Raw genomic sequence first — 23,418 nt, 5'->3', positions numbered from 1 at the left:
GGTTGTTGCAAAAATGTTGTTATTTTTTATTTATTAATTATTAAATATTGTAATTAAGTAAATATTATATCAATATATTAATATATTTTATTATTTATTATTATAAATTATTTACAATATTATATTTTATTATTATTCTGTGGTCATAACAACTTATTGTGGTCGCTCGTGGTTATCTGTCGCCTCACATACATGTGACCTAGCTATCAGAGCTTTTTGTAGTATTTTCTTATCACTGTGCGTCGATCACCGGACGGCAAACACCGAGAGGCTCGTGTCCGGATTTGCATTTTCTGCGTACTGTGTACATCATTATTTATTCGTCTCTTGTTTTTCTGCTGTTTTCCCAAACACTGCCGTTCTACAACCGACTAAGACACTTACATACTTACGTCTGCTGTTCCACGACCGAGCGTTTTGTGGTATCTTCGATTTTTCGTCATGGACAATATGACAGTTGCAAATGGTGTGGTAAGTGCCCAGCCTAGACGACGGCGATATCGTAACTTATTCGATCGCACATGACATATTATGTACCACTTATCTACCTGATAATATTAACGTGCATGTCCATTTACTCGCCCACCCAACCAAGTGGGTTTTCTAGGCTCAACGAAGTCATTCAGTAGTCGGAGAATTTAAATAGTCAATTTACGTTCATGCATACTGCACGTACCTATTGTTGCATGACGATTTAATTTTACTATTAAAAGTTGTTTAATTGTACTGTTTTTGCTTATTAATTTTCCTACACTTTTGAATTATTTAGGATTAATTACATAATTAATTTTTCTTTGTCATTATTTAACAATCGTATTATTTTTACTGTCTGTACAATTATAAATGCAAATACTAAGCCTTTTGATTTATACATAAATATTTTAGTTATTTTGGTGTTAGTATGTTAAATACAACTAAATGTAGACTACCTATGTTTTTCACGTTTGTATTATATAAATAATAATGTCAATATAAGTGACTACCTATGTTTTTCACGTTTGTATTATATAGATAATAATGTCAATATTAGTGCCTATTATAATATATCTACTGAAAGAATAGAAGTGCTCAGAAATTAACACTGGTCTTACATCACTGTTACATCACTTATACATATCAGATACTGTAGGTGTCAGTCGTATGCACATCACACTCTTATTCTTTTCTTCGGTAGAATAAATGCTGTAATATTTTTTGTTAGCTGCCATATTCTTTCTGTCTTTTGATGATTAGTTAACTAGATAAGTTAGGCAACATATTTTTGAATTGTTCTAAGGTTTCTATATGTATTGTTGGTACAGTGCATTTATTTTTATTACATAACACAATTTCTAGTTTTATTTACTAATGTAATATGATCCCTAAAAAATTGATCAATTTGTAAAGTTGTTGAAAGTTTTAATATAGTAAAGCCTTAATATTTCTAAGAAAAACATAAATATTCATTAATATAATGTTTACAGGGAGCTGCAGAACTTTCTGTAGGGGCTAATCTACTTTCAAGATCGGCTGATGAATATGGAAATGATGCAAGTATTAATATTATTTGATTTGAGTGAACTTTTTTAATATTATTTTTGCAGGGAAAAGTTGAAATGATGTGGGCCATAAAAGCATATGAACATGCAGAAATATATTTTAATGTAAGTACACTAAAATTCAATTTTTACTTGAACTTAACTAGAAACAGTAAAAACTAATATGTTAAGTGCGCTACGATTCAACATTTATTTAAACATCAATTATATAAGAGTATATTATGCTTATTTTATTAATTACTAACCATCAAATGAATGAAATACAATTGATGATAAATGTACAATTTATATTTTTTTGTTATAAAAATAATTTAAGTATATTTGTAAAATTAATAATTTATTATCTATTATTTCTTTGATTTTAGTTGATATGTTCTGTTGATCCAAAGTTATTAAGATTGACTCCTCACGATGATAAGATTTACAAAGAATTTAGACGATTATTTCCTGATCTTCAAATAGAAGTTCTTGATGAAGAGGATGTAAAAAATGATTCATCTAAAATTGTAAGTATTAAAAATTGCACAATGTAGTAATAAATATTGTAATAATCTATACTCGATCTCAAAAGAAAATCAGTCGGCCAACCGATTTACGTCAGTGCTGCGCATCTCCCACCAACTTCATCGTGGGTTTCTCAACTCGCCAATCGCATCATTCATGATGAATAAAAAGTGATTGTTCTCTTTTGAGTCTGAGTATATATTAGAAAAAAATGAAATGATGTTTGTTGGTAATTGCCTTACTAAAAAATGGCTAAAAAGACACGTTTGGCTCATTTTTTTTTCCATATTTCTTTTACACTCATATAATAACTTTGACATTTACAATGTAAATTCAAATTTTGTTTTATTTATAAAATATGGTTGCCATAGGTTACTCGGACAGATAAGGTAAAAGCATGCATCAAATTTTTGTGTTAATGGTCTCGAATATAGAAATTATATCTTAAAAAAAATACGAAAGTCGACTATGTGTATATAACTTACATACTCAAAATATACATTTTGTGAAAATTTCAAAAAAGTTTAGAGTAGTTTGATTTATTGCAAGTACTATTCCAACCCACCATAGGTGTATTATCCATCATATTTGAATTGGTTCACTAAGCGAAATAAACTGACACTAATTTTAGTGTGATCTGAGATACACCATAACCAAGATACATTTAATCTATGAGTAAACTTATATAGCTCTAAATTGTATGTCCTTTTTAAATGCAAAAAATGGATGTTGGTTTTTCCAAATTAATAAACTCAACAACTACTGAACTGTTTCAATAAGTTGTACCAATAGATTTCTTGTGACTTGGAGGTTGTTTATAGCTTTTTTTTCAGCTCATGACAATAGAATATTTTTATTTATCTAAATGGTTTCCATTAGTTTCCATACTTAAGTACTATTACTACTATAATTAGTAGAAATATGCCATATACCTATATACTTACATTTTACAAATAAAAAAAAAATCTTTTGCGATACTTCAAAAAATGAATGATAATTTAATTCTAAAATACCTAAAATTACAAAATATATAATAGTAACAATATTCTAAAAATTAAAATCAAGTTGCCCATTATTAAATCAAATTCAAAAATTTAAATATGCATGTTATTATTAATTGTAATCAAAATAATTAGGTAGTTGGATACATTTTTTTTTTTGGCTAATACATATCATGAATTTTTAGCGCATGTTAATGTGCATATTTTTGTTGTATAAATGCATACTTTGGTTAAATAAATACATATAAATTTGAGCCATATTTATAAGTGATCATATTAACTTTTAAGATGAAATATCTCGACATGGTGAGAATTGAAGAGATTATATTGACAATTTTATATAGATAGTTGAAATACAAATAGAAATAACAAAAATTTCTTATAAGTAATTATTAGGGCTAGGAGTAGATGCATTTTGCATTATTTTTTTTAGAACTTTTTAGATGTAATATAATATAAATGTGTGTGTTACAGTGTTTGTATTTTCCATTATTTTATTATTATACCTACCAGAATAATTTAGAACTAATTTTTTTTTTTTAGAAATGGAGAAGATTTTGCGATCTCTATAAGAATATGGAAAACTACAATTTCGGTACATTAATCAGAAAGGATGTTCATGGAGACTACAACGAAAGCAACAGCTTTATAGTTATAAGAATACAGTTTTATGCTATTGAACTAGCAAGAAATAGAGAAGGATTAAACGATATTCATTTTATAAATAATATTTATGATAAGGATGACTTTGAACCATAAAAATATTATATGTATAATTTATGCATGTACATTTCTAATTTGATTAAACGGTTTATGTATGTAACATAATTTTGGCGATAAAATAAATTTAAATGTTTTTACTTGATCCCAATTGATGTGCAAGTTATTTAATTTTTTTTTACTTTTAAAACATATTCAGTTATATTGATTCTTAAATTTATAAGAACATCTTAAATAGTTACATGACTAGAAAAATTAAACCTACTTTGTGTGATGGGTAACACTAACCCACACTCTACAGTTGACCTAACCATTAAGACTTATGATAAGTTAATAATGTTTCCAGGAATTCCATGCTATGGTTTTTTAGAGCAAAATACACCTATATGCGTTCTAACGTACAGACTTAAGTTTTATATTTTTTTTATAATTTCGACTCATAATATTCAAAATAGACTACATAATAAAAATTCTAATATGTTTTCAAAATTATTATTGGAGTAAAACTCGGTATGTTGGAATGCATATAGGTATTATTTGCTCAAAAAATAAATTGTATGCAACACTATACTCTATTCCATCTAAGAGTGAACCACTCGGCTGACCAAAACTCGTTTTGTGCATGCATTCCCACCACAAGACGGGCGCTGCCGCAAACGTTGGTGAGGGCCGTCACTCTGTTTGCACGGCGGTCGACAAATAACGACGACCAGCGATGACTGTCGACCAATGACAGAACGCCTAGCCGTCACCAGGGGGGTCAGAAAATGATCGGCGGCTCAGACTGCGTGCGCGAAAGCGGTTCATTCTTAGGTGGAATAGAGTATAGAAATGATGTTGCTTGCTGTATCAGCGGTGATGGATTTTTGCTCAACCCATTTACACATTAATTTACATTATTTTCAAAGTAAACAATAATGGATATGTCATACCATACTAATATATACACCTGCCCAAAATCCGATTAAAATTAATAATTAAGTATAAAATAGTCATTGATCCGGTAAACAGGACATCTGTTATCAAACATTTTAAGTGATTCCAATCCCTTGTTTTTCGACTAAAGAAATTAGAAATATCAAATGCAATTTGGTGGTCTTCTTAGATATTATCATGTTAATAGTAAAATAATTTATTTTGTATAAAATTTTTTAAATTTCAAAAGATTATATACATTCATATTTATTTATTTATTGCATCATTTTTTATTAGTGCATTCAGGATATTTTAAATTATAATAAGTACATTTTGATATTTAAGTAAATAAAGAATGTTAAACTTTAAACAACACAATATTAATAATGTTTGAGCTAAACATAAAAGGAATTAAATTTATATATATACACATAAAAAACAATTAATATAAAATGAATTGATGTAATAACTATTTATTAAACACTGCAGTTTTATACCAATATATACTACATTTAAACATACAATTCATATGCTAATACTTATATAACACCTGTAAATAAATAAAATAATATTAATATCAATAATATAACTGTTCAGATCAATAACTATGCATAAAAAATTAATAAACTTAGGAAGCATCATATTGCATGACAAAACAATAACAAATTTAAAGTGTAGATATTTCAATTCTTAAATAACTGGAATGTTTGTTTAAGTTATTTTTTTTTTTAGATCATAGAAAATGAAACATTTAAACAAAAGTTTATACATTTCCTTTGGTGATAGCAACATAATACACATATGTAATAAAGGCATTAATATAATCTTCAATAAAAAATGGAATAATGATAAATTAGGATCATCTAAAATAAATTACGCAATTATAAATTTTTGTTTTGTTACGAGCAATGTCTTCATTTCCTGGGCTATTATAGTACTGCCCAATCTTATAGGAAATGTAAGAAAAATTAGGCATTGCTCAGAATATATAGAATTATAACTACTATGGTTATTTTTGATTTATTTAATACTTAGTTTTAGTTAACTATGTAATATTTACATTTTTATATGTATATATATACCATTTTAATTTAATTTGAACATAATATTGTTCATAAACGCACAGCATAAGTAGTAGTATTACACATATTTTATGTATGATTGTAATTGTAATAAATAATATTTTGGTGGTAGCAATGCTCAGCAGTCCTCGTCAAGGCTGTGATACTACAAAAAATGAATGATAACTTAATTCAAAAATACCTAAAATTACAAAATATATAATAGTAACAATATTCTAAAAATTAAAATCAAGTTGCCCATTATTAAATCAAATTCAAAAATTTAAATATGCATGTTATTATTAATTGTAATCAAAATAATTAGGTAGTTGGATACATTTTTTTTTTTTTGCTAATACATATCATGAATTTTTAGCGCATGTTAATGTGCATATTTTTGTTGTATAAATGCATACTTTGGTTAAATAAATACATATAAATTTGAGCCATATTTATAAGTGATCATATTAACTTTTAAGATGAAATATCTCGAACTTTTTAGATGATGCTCTCCTATTTTGTACTTTTTATGTCTTATTTAGATTTTATTAGGGCAATTTTTAATGTTTTTAAGTTCATCGACTTCTGAGCCCTAGTATTGCACACTATTCAATATAAGGAGCGACCTGGTTGGCAACTGGCTTTATCAGTGATGTGCAGGCCACAAGCAACTGTTTTCCTTACAATCAACCATTAACAATCAATGCACAAAACAATGTCATATGCACAAGTGAGCCTCCCAAGTTATTTCTTGTGTTTAATAGAGTATAATTCTATTTTATTACTTAATAAAAGAATGCTAGCTATATAAATCAGTGAGTACTACATTGACAAAAACATTGTATCTCTTTAAAGTTGGTAATTTAATTGAATGGCCATTTTTATTTTTTTTTTTGTAGTTAAAATTTGCATGCCCTATTTACTAAAGACAAAGTATATATTGACTGAGAAATGCATTACTCTGCCCTGGAAAAATAATGTTTTAATGAGTTGCCCATAACAAACGCATGTAAATGTTTGTTGTTGAATCTTTAATAATTTATTACAATTGGTGGTAACTACATTAAAATATATAAACCTACTTAAAAACTCTTTAAAACTTAATTTAAATTCAAATAAAACATAAGTAACTAAAATTGACTAGGTAAAGGTTATCACACACATTTTATATTGATACAATAGTAAGTATCCAATGATAAGAAGTAGAAGAAATTTGATTTCAACAAAAGGATGGCAGTATAGAGATCAATAGAAAAAAAATTAAAGTATATATTGTATTAAGTATCCACTTAGTAGCTGAATGACCAAGATCCCATTTGTCCAATACAATGACCTATAAAAAAAACAAGTGTTTATATGTTATTATTTTGAATGTAATATAATTAAATATAATATTATGTAAGTAAATATTACTATGTATTGGTAAGTTTAGTTATAATTATTTCTAATTTTAAAAGTTAAATTTATTAGTTAAGGTATACAAACAAATTAATTATTTAGTCACGGTATATTAAAAAAAAACCCAATAGGTTATGAGAACAAGACAAAACGCTAAAAGTATGGTTTCCAAGCTACAAGTTGAAGCAACAAGCTGCAATAACTGCTCTGGTATGAAACAGCCTTATAATCGTACAATTTTTGAGATCGTACTGGTCTGAGAGCAGTATATGTTGAAGCAGGAAGTTGCAGCTTGGAAACCGCACCATTAAGAAAAGATAGTCAAATTATCAAAGTGTATGGGCCCCTACATGAATACTGTTCAGTGGGGCCCATTATTAAGATAAAATAAAAATAATGACAATGGTAGTTATCGATCATCACTACTGCCTTTACAATCATCTTACAGTAAGCTTAATTATGTTAATGAAATTACCATAGATCAGCATAGGCCCTATGTCATAGAAAAATTCAGACATGTACCTACTTTAAATGGTGGAGAGGGGGGACTAGAAAATCCATTGATACTATTTAAAAAAATAAAAAATATTATTTGTGTAAATGTATACTTACATTCATATTTGTATTAAGTATGATTTTTTTGTTTAAAAATTAAAATAGGTAATGATATTATATTATTATATCATATTATATAATGTTAATTTCGTTAATTTCACCTAACCTAACCTAACCTAACCTAAAATATAATACATTTTTATTAAATATAGTATGGATTAGTTGATACTAATTTCTCTATTTAATGAAATTACAAAGATTAAGTTCTTAAAATGATTTTAATTTGTTAGTGAAAGAGTGGAATAAAATTCAACTCGCTTAAAAATTTATGAATACTCCATTTTATTGCAATACAGTTGATAATTACTTATGATGTATCTAATTAAAGTTAAATCAAAACTAATTAAATAAATCAACATTAGTAATTAAGCTTGATTCAAACTCGTTAGAAACTTACTTTAGTTCATCGCCGTAGATTAAATTTATAAATAGTCTACAAACCATGCATAATTGTGTGTGATCAATATTAACTATAGTATAAACAACTTTCTAAATGATGAATACATGCAAACAAACTATAAAAAGATAATCTGTTTAATATGAATGATTATTATAAACCAACATACCATCTTCATCAAATGTAGCCAATGTCAACTTATTTAGTTTATTACACAATCGAGATTGTGGTTCACTGCGGAACAAATGTGCCAAAGGTATTTGAGATCCTATACATAACATATTAAATTAAAATATTTGATATTCAAATAATTAAGTTAATTACCATCTCCAACAGAAATGTGTTCAAAGCCGCCAGTTCTATCTACATCGTCATATTCGTTCATAGCTAATTTGTGTCTAAAATCTTCAACAAAACACGCAATTAGTGCATCTATCATGACAGCCTAAAAAACAGAATATTTTAAAAATCAACTTAATGGTCTGAATATTATGAAACAGCAGTTAAACATTAATAACTATATTTACTTGTTTAGAAAACACTTGTAAAATTTTTGAAACTCTTGTTCCATTTTCTAATACTAAAAACTGTAAAAATATACAAGGTAAACAATGATCATTATCTTCTTGAGATGGCTTAGCAAATTCCCAAGAAAAATCTTGATACTTAAGGCCCAACAATAAACTCTGAAATAATTAAATTATGAAATTAGAAAGTCTACAAACTATTACAGACATTTGAAAAAAATTACATTTTCCACAGTGTCCAAGATATAAACTCCTTCAGTGTTGACTGCGATGTAAATAGGAACATCTTTATGGTTAATTAAAGACATCAAACCTCGAACAGGTTGTTCAATTTGACCATGGAAAAAAGCACACCTATGAACATTTTTAATTAATTATTATAAGTTTTATAACATTTAACTAAAACTTTATTTGATAAGTAATGAACATATAAACATGCAGACTCTGTGGAAATTCTAGTAGTAAAGTAGTTAAAATCAGAATAAGTTTAGAGCATGATTGGGACATTAGCATTAGGATTTTTAATGGCTATAAATTGATTAGGATTTTACTATGTTTGCTCAGATATAAAAAAAAAGTTCCAAGACCTGGACTCTTAAGTGGACGCCACACCTCCATGTATTATCTCCGTCTTACAAACACGTAACATAACAAATTTACATTCAGCAGTTCACCTTTTTTTCCGTCAGCGTAAAAATTAGAGTGAATCGACCCATTATGAAACTTGGTGGTAAGAATTTTATCTGTGTTTTGTTGGAAGTTTTTTTACATTCAGTTTTTAAGTGAGGTATGAGCATTTTTAATTTACATTTATTATACAAACATACCTCACTTAAAAACTGAATTATCGCAAAGAAACTTCCAACAAAACACAGATTAAGTTCTTACCATCAAGTTTCATAATAAATTGATTCACTCTAATTTTTAAGCTAATGACATTAAACGTAAACGGCTCGGCGTAAATTTAGTATGTTGCTTGTTTGTATGACGCAGACAACACATGCAGGTGTGGCATGATCTTAATGATCAATATTCAATGGATAGCTGAGAGGATTAGACTGACACTAGTTAAGAGTATGTTGTACCTGAGGTTGTCCATATGTGATATCTCATTATTTTCATAACAAAGTACATTTTATATTCAAAATAATCCATTTTACTGTTATTTATAATCTTAATGTGAACTAACCTGTTTTCAAAAGTAAATGTAAGAACACAGGCCATAGGCTCCCCTATAAGGTTTTTATAATGTTTTAATTTTAAAGTAGGTTATGATTAATGTCTGGAATTATATGTTTTTACAAAACGTTACTGAGCTTATGCAGTCTTACAAGGGTAAAAAGTATGGATAATTCATTCAACACAGTCTTTTTTTGCATGTTTATGAATAATTCATGGGTTAAGGAATAATTAGATTGTTTAGTAGAATATTTTAGAATATTTTGTAAATTATGAGAAAAAAATTATAGTTTATTTTATTTTTAAAGTTATTATTATTAGTTTTAATATTATAATACCTGAAAAATGTTTTACTAACCATAATATTTTTTCTTTTCATAATTTATATAATGCTGCTGAGCTGTTATGTATTAATTTACGTAACAGATATTGTTAACAACAATTTATTGTTTATCAAAAGTCCAAATAGATTTTGTTTTGCAATTGTGTTTTTAAATTTTTTAAATAAAAAATTCTTTCATTTTAACTAGGTACTTTTTAAAACAATGGATGAAACTGTTCAACACAAAAGAAGCTATTTTACTCAATAGTACAATTATTATGCAGGTGAATACCTAACTGTCGTAAAAAAAATATATGTGTACACAATTATATATTAATAATATAATGTGGTTTATTGATTATTATTACATATTTTTCTAATTTTTAAGAGAATATCAAGAGAATGTTTGTAGAATTTTTAGAGACTACAGTCAACTCGCGATATAACGAATTTCCAGGGACCGAGAAAAAAATTCGTTATATCGAAAGTTCGTTACATCGAAATTCGTTATATCAAGAGAATATATCAATTGAATTCGTTATAACGAGATTTAAAGAGATTGTACATATTTATCTAATAATTTTACTATTCGTATACATATGTATAAAATAAATGACTCATAAAAGTATGTATTTATTCGACATAAGTCTTATCTTAATTTGGATACTGTACTTGAGTGTCCTATCTCATGATAATCATCAGAAAAACTTCGTAATCTATTATGTGCTAATAGCAACATACTTATTTTTATATATTTTTCATAGAGTTATACACTAGAGACATGTGTATAATCTTAATTAAAAATTCGTAATAGAAGGCTCCAAATTTATAAAAATTCGTTACATCTCGAGAGTTTTGATCAAAAACGCTTCGCCACATCGAGGGGACCAAAATACATTACATTTGTTCGTTAAACCGCGATATTTTCAAGGGACCGGTAGTTTTATTCGTTATATTGAGATTTTCGTTATATCGAATTTCGTTAAATCGCGAGTTGACTGTATTAGCATCATGTTTTAGGTGTCTTAATAGAATATAAATCTGGACTTTAGTTCAATAATTTTAAAACTGAAAATTGATTGTACATTTTAAAGTACTTATAACTATTGCTTTAAAATTAAAATGGTATAAAAAACCTATTTCAATCCTCAGATCAGCGGTTTACAACCCATGGGCGGTGGCCTACTTGTGGACCTCGAGCAGCGTGCTACTGGGCCATAAATAAATATATAATGTTTAATATTATACATTATATATTTAAAATAATATTATTATATATTTTTAGTATATACCTAATAATATTTCTGGTTATAATAATATTTATCAATATTATCTACTCACTGTAGTGTCCAATTAGTATATAACTAACACTAAATAGAAGAACAAACTGAATGTTGTAAGTGATTTAATTCTAAGACCAAGACGGTTTTCATACCGATATTGACTCTCTCATGAAGGACAAGTAATGTCAAAAATCACACTAAATTGTTTAACTTGTGATTAAGTTTAATCAAGTGTTTTTTATGATAAACAATTGATTTTTTAATTCTTTTTAGTTCTAACAACTGACATTTGTACATACATAAATATTTAAGCATTTGTATGTAAGTGGGCTATTTTTGGGTGTCAAAGATTTTTTTTACAAAATTGGTGATCCGCAAAGGTTAAAATGTTGGGAACCACTGCCTTAAATAATTGTCTTAATTGTAAATTTGATAAAAAATTAACTCAATCAATATGATGCATTAAATAACAATGAAGAAGACTATTTTGAATTACCACTAATTTCATTTCAGAGAACAACGCATTATTGTGTATGAGGCACAGGATAAGAACATTATCTGTGTTATCTCATGTATTGTAGTGATTTTGTAAAAGTAAACTTGTATCATTCTTACCCATAAAACGGTAGCATGTAACAGCACTCCAAATATTTGTGGTAAAGTCTACGATCAGATCCAGTTATCTGTATATGTTTTAAATGGTCTGCAAGCCGAGAATGAGGTGTACTTTTTCTATCAAGATTTAACCATGAAGACCAACTTTTGTATAGATGGGATGGTAAAAATTTTTCCCGGTTATCTCTATAAAGTTATTGCAATAACTAGTTAATATAAAAACGATGTTCTTATAGTTTGCAGATAGCAATATTGACTTAGAATCTTAAAAAAAATTAATTGTCTAAGGCACCTAAAAAAACTTGAGGTGTACTGTTGTAAATTGTTTGGACCTAATTCTATTCGGCACTGCAAACTAGCTAACATCAAACAGTGGTTTACTTCAACAGGATACCGACCTTGTAATACATTATATTTAGCTTCAGCGTACAGTAGCTCAATAATTTTTTGATCCCTTCAACAAATGTAATTTAAATAAATATTTGTTTATTTGTAAGCATATGCAAAATACACTCACTTAATTTTTTCTTCATCTTTTCTAGGAAAAAAAACATTTCTTTGAAAACTCAAAATGGGTTCCTTGAAAATAACTTTTTTGTCTTGAATGCAATATTTTTCTTCAAGTGTGTGCCATTTTTGAAAAACTGTCAATAATTTGTGATGTGGTTTTAACTGAATTTCTGAAAAAAAAGAAAATATTAGTTACCTAATACTAACATTGTTAGTAAATTATATTTTATTCTAGGTACTTGATAATTACCTAAAACGTTTGATTTCATCCAAATTGTAAAAATATTCTTAGCAATTCTTGATAATCCCAAATTGTTTTGCTGTATTATAATATCAACAAGATCTGAAACTGTAGTTGTGTTTGCATCTTCTATATCCATATGTAAGACTATATCAGCCATTGTGTAAATATACACACTAAGTGCTATAAACAATTAACATCAATCAACCTTTAGACATTTATATTTTATATAAGTTAAAATTTATTTCAAAGGTGTTGAAAAACTAATTAATAAGTTTATATAAATAATTTCACACTTTTTTTAAATTGATCATATTAACTATAATTCAAACAATATGTTAGACAACGATTATAAAATACAACATAATATTTATACCATAGACCTATAGGATCATAGGATTATAAAAAGTGCAAACTACACTTAAACTTTCATAAGCTACTGAGACATTATCATTAATCAGTAATTGACCATAATATAACTATTTAATTTAATTTATTATAATAATACTCACGTTTCTTTACAGGCTTTGGAGCGGTTTGAAATGCTAGTGGAGCACTTATTATTGGCTTGGAACACGACTGTATTGGATCATTACGAGAATGATTATGAGATCTTTTGTGTTCCAATGATCGTTTCAGTTCTTTCCTTCGCATAGTACTTGATTCGGTCCTTACTGCTCTAGTATGGGGCCAATTCCGGTTTTGAGGAAAGTCACTAACATAAATAAAAATCTAAATTACTGAAGGATACTCTAGAAATCACTGAATACACTGAGAGTATATTAATATTACCTATATTCATCGGGAGGTCGTATGAACTGTTGCCTGTTTCGAGGATACTCAACAGGAACAATCGTAATGTATTTATCTGTATCCATTTTTGGTTCGTTTTAGCTTATTTCTCAATGAATTACGAATTCACGGACAACGCGCTCGTAATATTTTATTCAATTGCAATCTATCTACAAAAACGCAACAAGTAACAAAAGTAAGCACGACACGGACAGGAAAACGAATTATTATTTTGGCGAAATTAGGCGATGCACACAGTCATAATAATATTGTATTATTGACTGTCGAAATCACGATAAAAAAGGAAACGCAAATAAAATGCTAAAGCAAAGTAATCAAGGTGATAACGTTATCATGGGTGTGTGTATCATAGATAGTAGGTATATATGAATTTATGTTATGTACCTCATTGTTATGTATTACCACAGATATTATAATATTATATAATAATATAATTATAGTATGTATATATGTATTATTTATAGTGTGTAGGCCATAAAGTAATCTACTTTGCTCCCTATTTCCTGTTCATTTTGAAAAGTTTCTATAGGTACTAGGGATTAATTTAAATAATTATAATGTCAATTGGTACTTTTTGGTTGTTTTTAATAAAAAAAAAATACAATTCGATGTTATTACTTATTTTTAGAAGTTGGTACCTAAGTTGGTTAACAATTTGTTTCCTATAGCTATAAGTACCAATATATATTATATCTAAATGATTATTAGGGCGTTTTAGCAGAAAATAATCTACAGATAAATGTCATGAACTAACCATTAGGTACCCTAGGTAGAATACTTATTTTATCCTAATTATTTTTTTAAATTTAGTAACATTATTTGTTATACTTTCCTCCATATAGGCACCAATTTGAATAAAATGTATTTTTTAAAACAAATAGGTAGGTAGGTAGGTAAGTAGGTACCTATAAATATTATTAATATTTAATAGATTAATTTTTTTGTAGTTATACTATTATAATTAATTATACATTTGCCAGTTATTTCTGTTAGGTATAGGCACATCAACTAACTATGCGTGTAATTATCTAAGGAGGTACACTATGGTACCTACTCGCTACTATGTGCATTTATTATATGTGTACTGCAACGACATAATAGGTATCCTACCTACATGCTCTTATTTCTTTGTTTCAGCTTTCACTACCAAATCGGTAACCATGGTTATTATTTAATAACAATTTATTTAGAATAAGTAGATACATAAAAACATATTTGACACTACAAATACTATTGACATAGGTACTTACAAATATTTTATTTTTACCTTACACAAATTCTAATAATTACCTACTCAGCATAACTCGATAATAAAACAAAATTATGGAATCCTTAATTCATACAATCAACAAGTTGCAAGAAGTGTTTGCAGTTATTGGTGATCACAAAATTAATTTTCCCCAGATCGTTGTTGTCGGATCTCAAAGTTCTGGAAAAAGCTCGGTACTCGAGAGTTTGGTGGGTAAATCTTTCTTACCTCGAGGTACTGGTATTGTAACTCGTGCTCCACTGATTCTCCAAATAGTAAGATATAATAAAGAAGATAGAGAATCTATGTTGGAAATAACAAAAAATGAGAAAATTAAAGAATGGGCATGGTTTTTACACAAACCTAACACTGTGTTTCATAATTTTGATGAAGTGCGTTCTGAAATTGAAAATAGAACAAATTATCTAGCTGGTCACAATAACGGCATAACGCACGAGCCAATTGTTTTAAAAGTATTTACTGTTTTATATGATCTAACTTTTGTAGATTTACCGGGAATCACGAAACTCCCTGTTGGTGATCAGCCCGAAGACATTGATGAACGAATTCAAGAATTAATATTAACTTATGTAAAACAACCAAATTCTATTATTTTGGCCGTGGTTACTGCTAATACGGATCCCTCTACTAGCGAGAGTCTGAAGATTGCTAGGAAAATTGATCCAGATGGGACAAGGACAGTCGCTGTAGTAACCAAGCTAGATCTTATCGACAAGGGTACAATCCAAGACACAGTAGAACTACTTTGTGGTTACAAAATCCCTGTTAAGCTTGGCATAATTGGAGTCGTAAACCGAAGTCAAAAAGATATTTTTGACAATAAATCCATGAAAGAAACTTTGAAATCCGAGAAGGAATTTTTAAAAGCCAACTACCCCGAAATCCACAAAAAACATGGGAATCAAATGTTAGCTAATACTCTGCAGAATATACTATTAATGCATATCAAAAAAACATATCCAGTGTTGCGCAAGGAATTATATGATACCAAAGATCGATTAGAAAACCAACTAAAAACATTGAAAACGCCGGACCAGAAGGTTTCATTCGTCTTAGGTTTATTGAATGAAATGTGTAAATCATACTGCGATACAGTCGCTGGAAATAGAAAAGATTTATCCGAAAGCACACTTGTTGGGGGTGCAAAAATTTCACAAATCATACATAATGAATATGTAGAAAAATTAGATAAAATTGATCCACTTCTTGACTTAACCGATGAAAAGATCGGTAACATTTTGTTAAATTCAGCTGGGACCAACAAAAGTTCATTTGTTAACGAGAAAGCATTAGAAATTATGGTGGGCAAACAATTACAAAATCTTATTGAACCAGCAATGGTTTGTATTGACCTAGTCAGTGCTGAAATGTTGAGGATTTTTGAATCTATCGATCAAAGTATTTTGGATACGCTCAAACGATTTCCAAAATTGATTTCTGATGTAAGTAAAATTTTGCAATATGCCGTATTATTGCATAAATATTAAATACCTTAAGTTAGTGTATACACAAACATATTTTAAAAATTACATGATTTTTACCTATGAAATTATCATTAAAGTAGTAGTGGAATGTTTCAAGTTTCTTCACATAATATTTTTTGAAATACAAATAAATTATTAAAACTTTTTTTTCGTTTAAGTATTATATAATTACCTAAAATAAAGTCAATATTTTAACATCAAAAATTAACTTGTGCTTACTTAAACTTGTTGTCTCCGTCCTATAAACGCGTAACATATAGCAAATTTACTTACATCAGATCATGTTTAATTCAGTTGATTTAAAATTCTATAGTGAATGGACCTATTATAAAATTTAATGGTAAAAACATAATCTGTGTTTCTATGTTTGTACTTATCATTGGATTTTTAAGATACAAATATTTTTAAGTGAGTTATGAGTATTTTTATTGTACGCTACATTATATATAATATTATTATACGCATAGGTGACTTGCAAAAAATTTAATTAGGTATCATAAAAAGCCAATATAGGAACACAGATATTGTTTTTAACATCAAGTTTCATAATAGTTTGATTCACTCTTTTAAACTAAAGAAATAGACGTGATCTGCTAAGTGTAAATTTTCTACGTTAAGCACTTGCAACCCGGAGTCAAAACATACGGGTGTGGCGTCTTAAGAAAAAGTGAATGAGGAAACTTTCAGTAGACTTCAAGCTTTTTTACTAAAAACAAAAATTTTTATACACACAGAAATAAAAAAATTAACAAAAAAGGAAAAAAGTTAAATGTCAATAAGTAGGGAGCTCTGAAAAAGAAAAATATTTGGAAAATTATTTTATGTCTAAAAAAATATGCAATTATAAATAGTTCGCATAAATGTCAAGTATTTACCAATCTAAAACTTTTCATTACAGCAGATAACATCAAAATAATTTTTATTGAAAACTGAAATATTTCCGTTTTTCGTGGATTTTTAAAAACATTTTTTTTACTGTTTTTACAAATAATTGGAATTCTACTTTTGATTCCCTAAAGTATGGTATACATTCTAGATACAACTTGTGTTTAAATTATCTAGCAAAGTTTTTAAGTTAGATTTCTTTGGTAGTTATTTTACGTTTATTCTGTTAGTTCATTACTTTCCTATTTTCCTTAATTCTAGTCCTGGTATCAAAGGTAAAAAGTGATGTTCATGTTTCATATTTTTTTTAAATTTAAATCACTCGATTTCGTTGGTGATCAACCTTGTCAGTTGTCTCGGAGTTGAATTAATCTGAAAAAGCGATCTAATCAGGGCATATTTGACTTAGTTTTATGGATGGGTTGACAATATAAATATTAGTAGGTTGGTACCTATATATTAACCAACTCATGAATTTGATCATATTCATAAAGAGGGGGCATTCATCACAACCACCGACACCTCAAATACTCCACATATATATCTAATTCTCACTTGTCCCCATTTTTGTTGTATTATTTAGTTACATAATTTATGCCTGAGTATTATCATTGCAGACATTATTTCAACTTTGAATGTGTAGGTACTACAAACTAGATACAATTATTTTGTAGTTTGTGGGTAGTATGTAACATAATATATACCTACCTGCTGGCTGCTTATATAAAAATACTGAATAATAACAATAATTTAATTTTAGGTAAAAATGGTGCTGAATCAAATGATAGATTACACATTATTAAGCATTAAAGAATTTATAAGATCATATATTGAAACCTATCAGGCATGCTTGAATACAACAAACCCAGATTTCATCTTAGAACTAGTAAAATCGTCTGATGTGATTCAGGATGCATTTATATCAGCTCATGTCACAAACAAAAAAGGTTTGACAAATGATGAATTTACAAAGGCTGAAGAAGAAAGAACAAAACAATTATTTAAACAAATACTATCAGGTCTTAACGATCTTGATAAAACAATGGAATCTTCTAAACAAGTCAAAATGCATAAAAATTTAACGCGTTGTTACTTTGAATTTGTCAGGAAAAATGTGAGAGATTTTGTGCCAAAACGTATAATATTTAAGATGGTGAATCATGTTTTGAATAATATTGAAAATTGTATGCACAAATTAGTGTTTACTCCATATGTAGTTAATCGATCTATTGACCAAGTACTGGTTGAAGAGGAACATATAGTTGATGATAGACAGAGAGTTGAGCGGCTGCTGGTTGCTGTAAATAAAGCATTGAAAAATATGGCAGATATCCAAGTATATTAAAATGTGGATTTATAACTGTAATATAAAAATCTAAAATTATATATAATGAATAAATTGTACAAATAATACATTTTAAATCCTCACAAACCTAGTTGTTGTTGTATTATATCGGTACCTAATTTAGAGGGTGATTTCAATTTTTTTTTGGTAACAACGCATATTGTATTGAGCAGGTCACTTTATTGTTTTTCAAAATATTTTAGATTATTAATTGTGTATTTGTGTATTTGTACGAAACTGTTAAACGACATAATACTTTGATCCAAATTCCGCAAGTTACCCTGGACGAGGAGAGTGAGATGTTTCAATAGAATAAAAAGCAATCCATGCATTCACGGCTTAATTTATTTATTTATTATAATTTATAGCACTTAATTATTACAACAAGCCTTAATAAATGTCTTAAATTCGTCTGTTTTTAGAAGGCCGACAGTTATAATATGGGTACATAGGTATACCTATACTCAAATCTATATATACCTACCCTGCGAAAAATGACACTCCTGATCTAATAACTCATATTGTAATTTGTATTATCTATCAAATAAGTTATTATGATCTTATAAAATAGGAACTGAATAAATATTAAATCTTGATATTTTAAGTTGTAATATAGATAAATTAAAAAAAAAGTAAAAAGTAGTTGTAATTATAGTTGATAACAGCGGTAAGGTCTACAACTATGAAATTGCGTGCAAGCTACCTACATCATTAAATCATTACTAGGGCAGATTACCTGTAGCTCTAAAAATCACCAAATATGCACTAAAATGAACAAAATATGCATTCATAAATGTATAATAGTAATAATATCTTATGCAGTGAACAATATAATCTGTACATAAATAAAATTAATAACCGAAAAATAAGTCTAATCGGCAATAATCGAGAAGTGTCTCTAGGAAAAACATAGTTGGGAAATTTAATTCAATTTAATAACCATATTAATATGATCAAAATTTAAAATAATTTTTAATTCAACATTATTTTAGTTAAATTAAATAAAAATTTTAAAAATGACAAATTATTGAAAATATGCATCTTAAAGTATAGAATTGAAGAAATAGGCACTAAAACCAAAAAAAATCTCGAAATTAGCATATATATGCAAAATAAAATTTCAAAACTAGCTTTGTTTCAGCATGTATAGTTGATTGGTTTTGTTGTAATTCAAAAGTATCATTCATGGGTACTTGAAACTTTTAGTGGATTATTATATTTTATACACACAATTATATTTACAAAATAAATGCAATTTTTCGGCAAAAATCAATTTAATATTATAGTAGGTATACTAATGTTTAATAGTATAATAAATCACTTTAATAGCGATTATATAAATTATATTTAGTAATATTGGATGACAATTGACAAACAGTCTTCGCTCAGAATCTTTTTTGTGTACCTACGAAGATTTTATATCATTATTGAATTCAAATTTAAGTATTTAACATATCCATTACAATTTACAGTGACTCCTCTAGACGACTAGATAAGTGGCGCCCAGATAGGTTAGCAAGGGGTGCAACTGCATGTGCTCTCGTGGGGGGTCGGTTGGGTGGGTAGGTAGGTATAGACGCCTATGGTTATAGGTACCTAGATAAAGTATAGGTGAACAATTAGTAACAGTTCAAAAGAACGTTTTTTTAAATAAAAAATGGGTGGGTGGGTGGGTCACTTTTGTTAGTTGCATGTGCTCTCAAAATACCTCTATGCGCCACTGGACTAGACACCTACTGGACAGCAGAGAGTAAAACCCACTTATCCAAATTTTTATTTTTATGGTTTAAAACTTTAAAAGTATCTATACTTTATTGGGAATTGTGGTGTTGTTTTGAATTACCTATTGAATTAATAATAGAATGTCAATATTGTGCTCTAAATTAGTATCCTATTCGGTCTCAAATTATTCTAGTGATAACTATGTCCACACCCGTATTTATTCACTTAATATATTAAAATGACATATACTTTAAATTGATTCTTACATTTTTAACCTGAAAAAAATTACTTTTAATGCATACCACCCGGCACCCACGACCTGTTGAGAACAGCTGGTATACCAAAATTGTGAGGAATTCTAGCTAAGCCTCCTCTATACAAGAGATTATCTCCCTACCACCCTCAAAACTAACTCAAAGCCTTGACTAAGTCACTACGAAAGGAGGATGTACAAGTGGGGGGCTAAATCCCTCCAAGAATTATAAACAAAATTCATACTATTAGTTAGGATTGACGTATTGCGATTTGCGGAGGTTTTTTTGCCAATATAAACTAAAACTTCTAGTAACTTAGCTATCCCAAACTTAACCTAACCTAGCGATGTATTTTTATGTATAAATCGTTGCAAAATATGCTAAACATGAATTAAATCTGGGTTTAATCAAGTCTTTTCAGATCTTTCAGTCATAACATCTACTTTTTGACTCATATTACCTGTTGTAGCACTATGATTTAGTATTATTAATTTATGCTTTAATTAAAATACCATTTAAATTACAATTTCTAATTTTCTTAAGATATTATAGTGGGGTATCTAAGATTCTAAAGAGTAGTGTACAATTATTTTAAAGTCGTCATAATGGCATATTGATTAAATGATCAATATATTTCATAGGTACTTATGGCGTTTCCTTTATGTTATAAAATAGGGCTAGAAATTTAATATCTTAAAGAAGCCCAAACAAATTTAAAATAATGCATCTATAAAATACATTTTTTTTTATTTTACACAAAAATATTTTTCGTTAAATTTTAAACATTTCTGAGGTTCTGTTAATGAACGGTCTCCTCTTCACGTTATTCATGTTTGTATATCTTTTATATTGTTATCCTTATTAGTATAAGTAATTGTTTTTATTGTAAAACAGATTGAATATATTTTAATCAAAAAAAAAAAGTTAAATTTAAAAAAAAAAAAATGTGCAAGGTTTGCACAATGATACATTTTCTTACGTCTTATAATTTTAAAAAAGAATTTTTGTCATCTCAATCATAAATTTGTATGGATCACCACTTCATAAAATTAAGATTATTCATATTTGATTTATACAACCTTGTGAGTTGTAAGCAATTTACTTAGTTAGTTAAAAAAAAAAAAACACTAGTTATTGGTGTTAATGCCATAAAATGACTTAATAATTGAAAATTGATAAAAAAATGCAAAATAAAAAACTTCTAATTCTGCTTCTAAAATACATGTAACATGTGATTATAAATGCCATAAAAAGAGCATTGCACAACTATCCTTGAAAACAATGCAAATTGCATCGACATCGACATTTCAGCAATATCTTTATTATTAACTTATAAATGTGTAACATACACTATAAAACTATACTTACAGTTATTTTGTCTAACCAGTAATTACAATAAATTATAAGTTTACCTCTATGATTTATTTAACTTAAACTTACGATCACAGAATTTTTTATTGTGTCATAGTCTTGCTTGACCGTATACTAATATAGTATACCTACTTAGTAAAAAAGACTGAGTTTGAATTTGTATTTGGGTCTTGAATCAAGGCAACACCTTTGCTATGTTAAGTGTATTTCATTATTTGACACTTAAAATAATTGACATAATATATTTTGTAATGTTCAAGTTTTAATTACTTTTAATTACTTATTTTTGTATTTTCTTCAAATATAAAATATTACAAATGTATATTATGTGCAATTTATTGATAATAATATTATATATTTAATATTTTGAGGTTTGCTTTTAACAGTAAATATGTAATTTAATAGGACACACATGAATGTAGAAATGAACAGTATTAACTATTAGGTATAAGTGTATACTGTACAACTTCTAAACTATCTGTTTGAACATATGCTAATACATAAAATAACAAATTCAGATAATGATGATAAAAGTACAAGTTCTTAGACAAAATGCAAATCAGAAAGCTAAATGTAGGTAATTAAAATGATAATCACTGGTTAACATTTTATCTTTTATTCAAGATTTAAATTACTTTTCAGATAAAAGGTAAGTTGTTTATTTACAATGTTACACTATAACATTTTAGATAGGTACTTAAATTCTTTAATGAATAACTTTTTAAAAAAAAAAAAACTAAAGCTGAGATAACCATTCTTTTTGTACCTGCTATAGATGTTGTAAGATCCCCTTTACTTTTTTTTTATCTTGTGTTTAGGAACTTAAAACATTGATTGATAGTCTTTTTTGTAGTAGACACAACTTCAACCTAGTTGAAATCAAAAGCACATTAAAAGTTATCCTAATTTAACAAGCACACAGAACTTACTCGAGTACTTTTATGTGGTTGTTCTTTAGAGCATATACCTAGAGGTTCTGGCAGTAAAATATCTTCTTCATCTACATTCTATATTCCTTTCATATTCTGAACATGGCGAGTCTATCAACGTCCTCATCTGACACAACAATGCGATACATATGGTATTCTAGCTAAGGTTCTATATAATTGGTATTTATTAATCCAAGAGTTGACATTATTTTAACAACTGGTTAACTTAGTCTAAGAGCTGGGGAATTTAGTTTCTGCCCTGTTCACATAGACATAGCATAGTTTGATAATAAACACAGATTATATACCTATGTACCTAACTTGTAGTTATTGATCATTTGATCATAATGCTAGAGAGCATAGATAATATTAATTATATATTAAGGATTTAATGTAGGTACATCGTACATTCGTACATGATACAAGATTATTTTATATTATATTATTATTATTATTATTATAATATCTGTGAAGTGTGAACGGCACCAAATTTTCTTATCTAATTCTCAAATGAATAAA

General features: G+C 27.7%; 3 protein-coding genes across 4 annotated transcripts; 2 read left to right on the top strand and 1 right to left on the bottom strand.

Annotated features, from left to right (window-relative positions):
• The first annotated feature begins 218 nt into the window (after positions 1-218).
• Positions 219-3,914, top strand: LOC111026763 (protein PBDC1). Its single transcript, XM_022304895.1, has 5 exons — positions 219-471; positions 1,464-1,529; positions 1,584-1,643; positions 1,904-2,044; positions 3,587-3,914. The coding sequence occupies exons 1-5, from the start codon at positions 442-444 to the stop codon at positions 3,800-3,802; spliced, it is 513 nt and encodes a 170-aa protein (XP_022160587.1). The 5' UTR covers positions 219-441; the 3' UTR covers positions 3,803-3,914.
• A 1,667-nt stretch (positions 3,915-5,581) lies between these two features.
• LOC111026762 (FERM domain-containing protein 8) lies at positions 5,582-23,169 on the bottom strand. Of its 2 annotated transcripts, XM_022304894.1 has the most exons (13): positions 22,900-23,169; positions 22,737-22,839; positions 13,619-13,788; positions 13,339-13,541; positions 12,836-13,009; positions 12,593-12,755; positions 12,368-12,529; positions 12,076-12,261; positions 8,901-9,030; positions 8,677-8,835; positions 8,474-8,594; positions 8,319-8,417; positions 5,790-7,072 (listed from the first exon to the last, which is right to left on the bottom strand). In XM_022304894.1, exons 3-13 carry the CDS (start codon positions 13,702-13,704, stop codon positions 7,029-7,031), a joined length of 1,527 nt encoding a protein of 508 aa, XP_022160586.1. In that variant the 5' UTR covers positions 13,705-13,788; positions 22,737-22,839; positions 22,900-23,169; the 3' UTR covers positions 5,790-7,028. The 2 variants fall into 2 exon arrangements, 1 of the variants encoding a protein (XP_022160586.1); XR_002603731.1 differs by lacking the exons at positions 22,737-22,839; positions 22,900-23,169 and having other exon boundaries at positions 5,582-7,072; positions 8,150-8,417; positions 13,619-13,966.
• LOC111026764 (dynamin-1-like protein) lies at positions 14,542-19,834 on the top strand. The gene is made up of 2 exons (XM_022304896.1): positions 14,542-16,351; positions 18,039-19,834. Exons 1-2 carry the CDS (start codon positions 14,963-14,965, stop codon positions 18,621-18,623), a joined length of 1,974 nt encoding a protein of 657 aa, XP_022160588.1. The 5' UTR covers positions 14,542-14,962; the 3' UTR covers positions 18,624-19,834.
• Positions 23,170-23,418: the final 249 nt, after the last annotated feature.

This window comes from Myzus persicae, unplaced genomic scaffold (assembly GCF_001856785.1).
Source record: "Myzus persicae strain clone G006 unplaced genomic scaffold, MPER_G0061.0, whole genome shotgun sequence".
Classification (NCBI taxonomy): domain Eukaryota; kingdom Metazoa; phylum Arthropoda; class Insecta; order Hemiptera; family Aphididae; genus Myzus; species Myzus persicae.
This window is presented reverse-complemented; position numbering and strand designations above follow the sequence as displayed.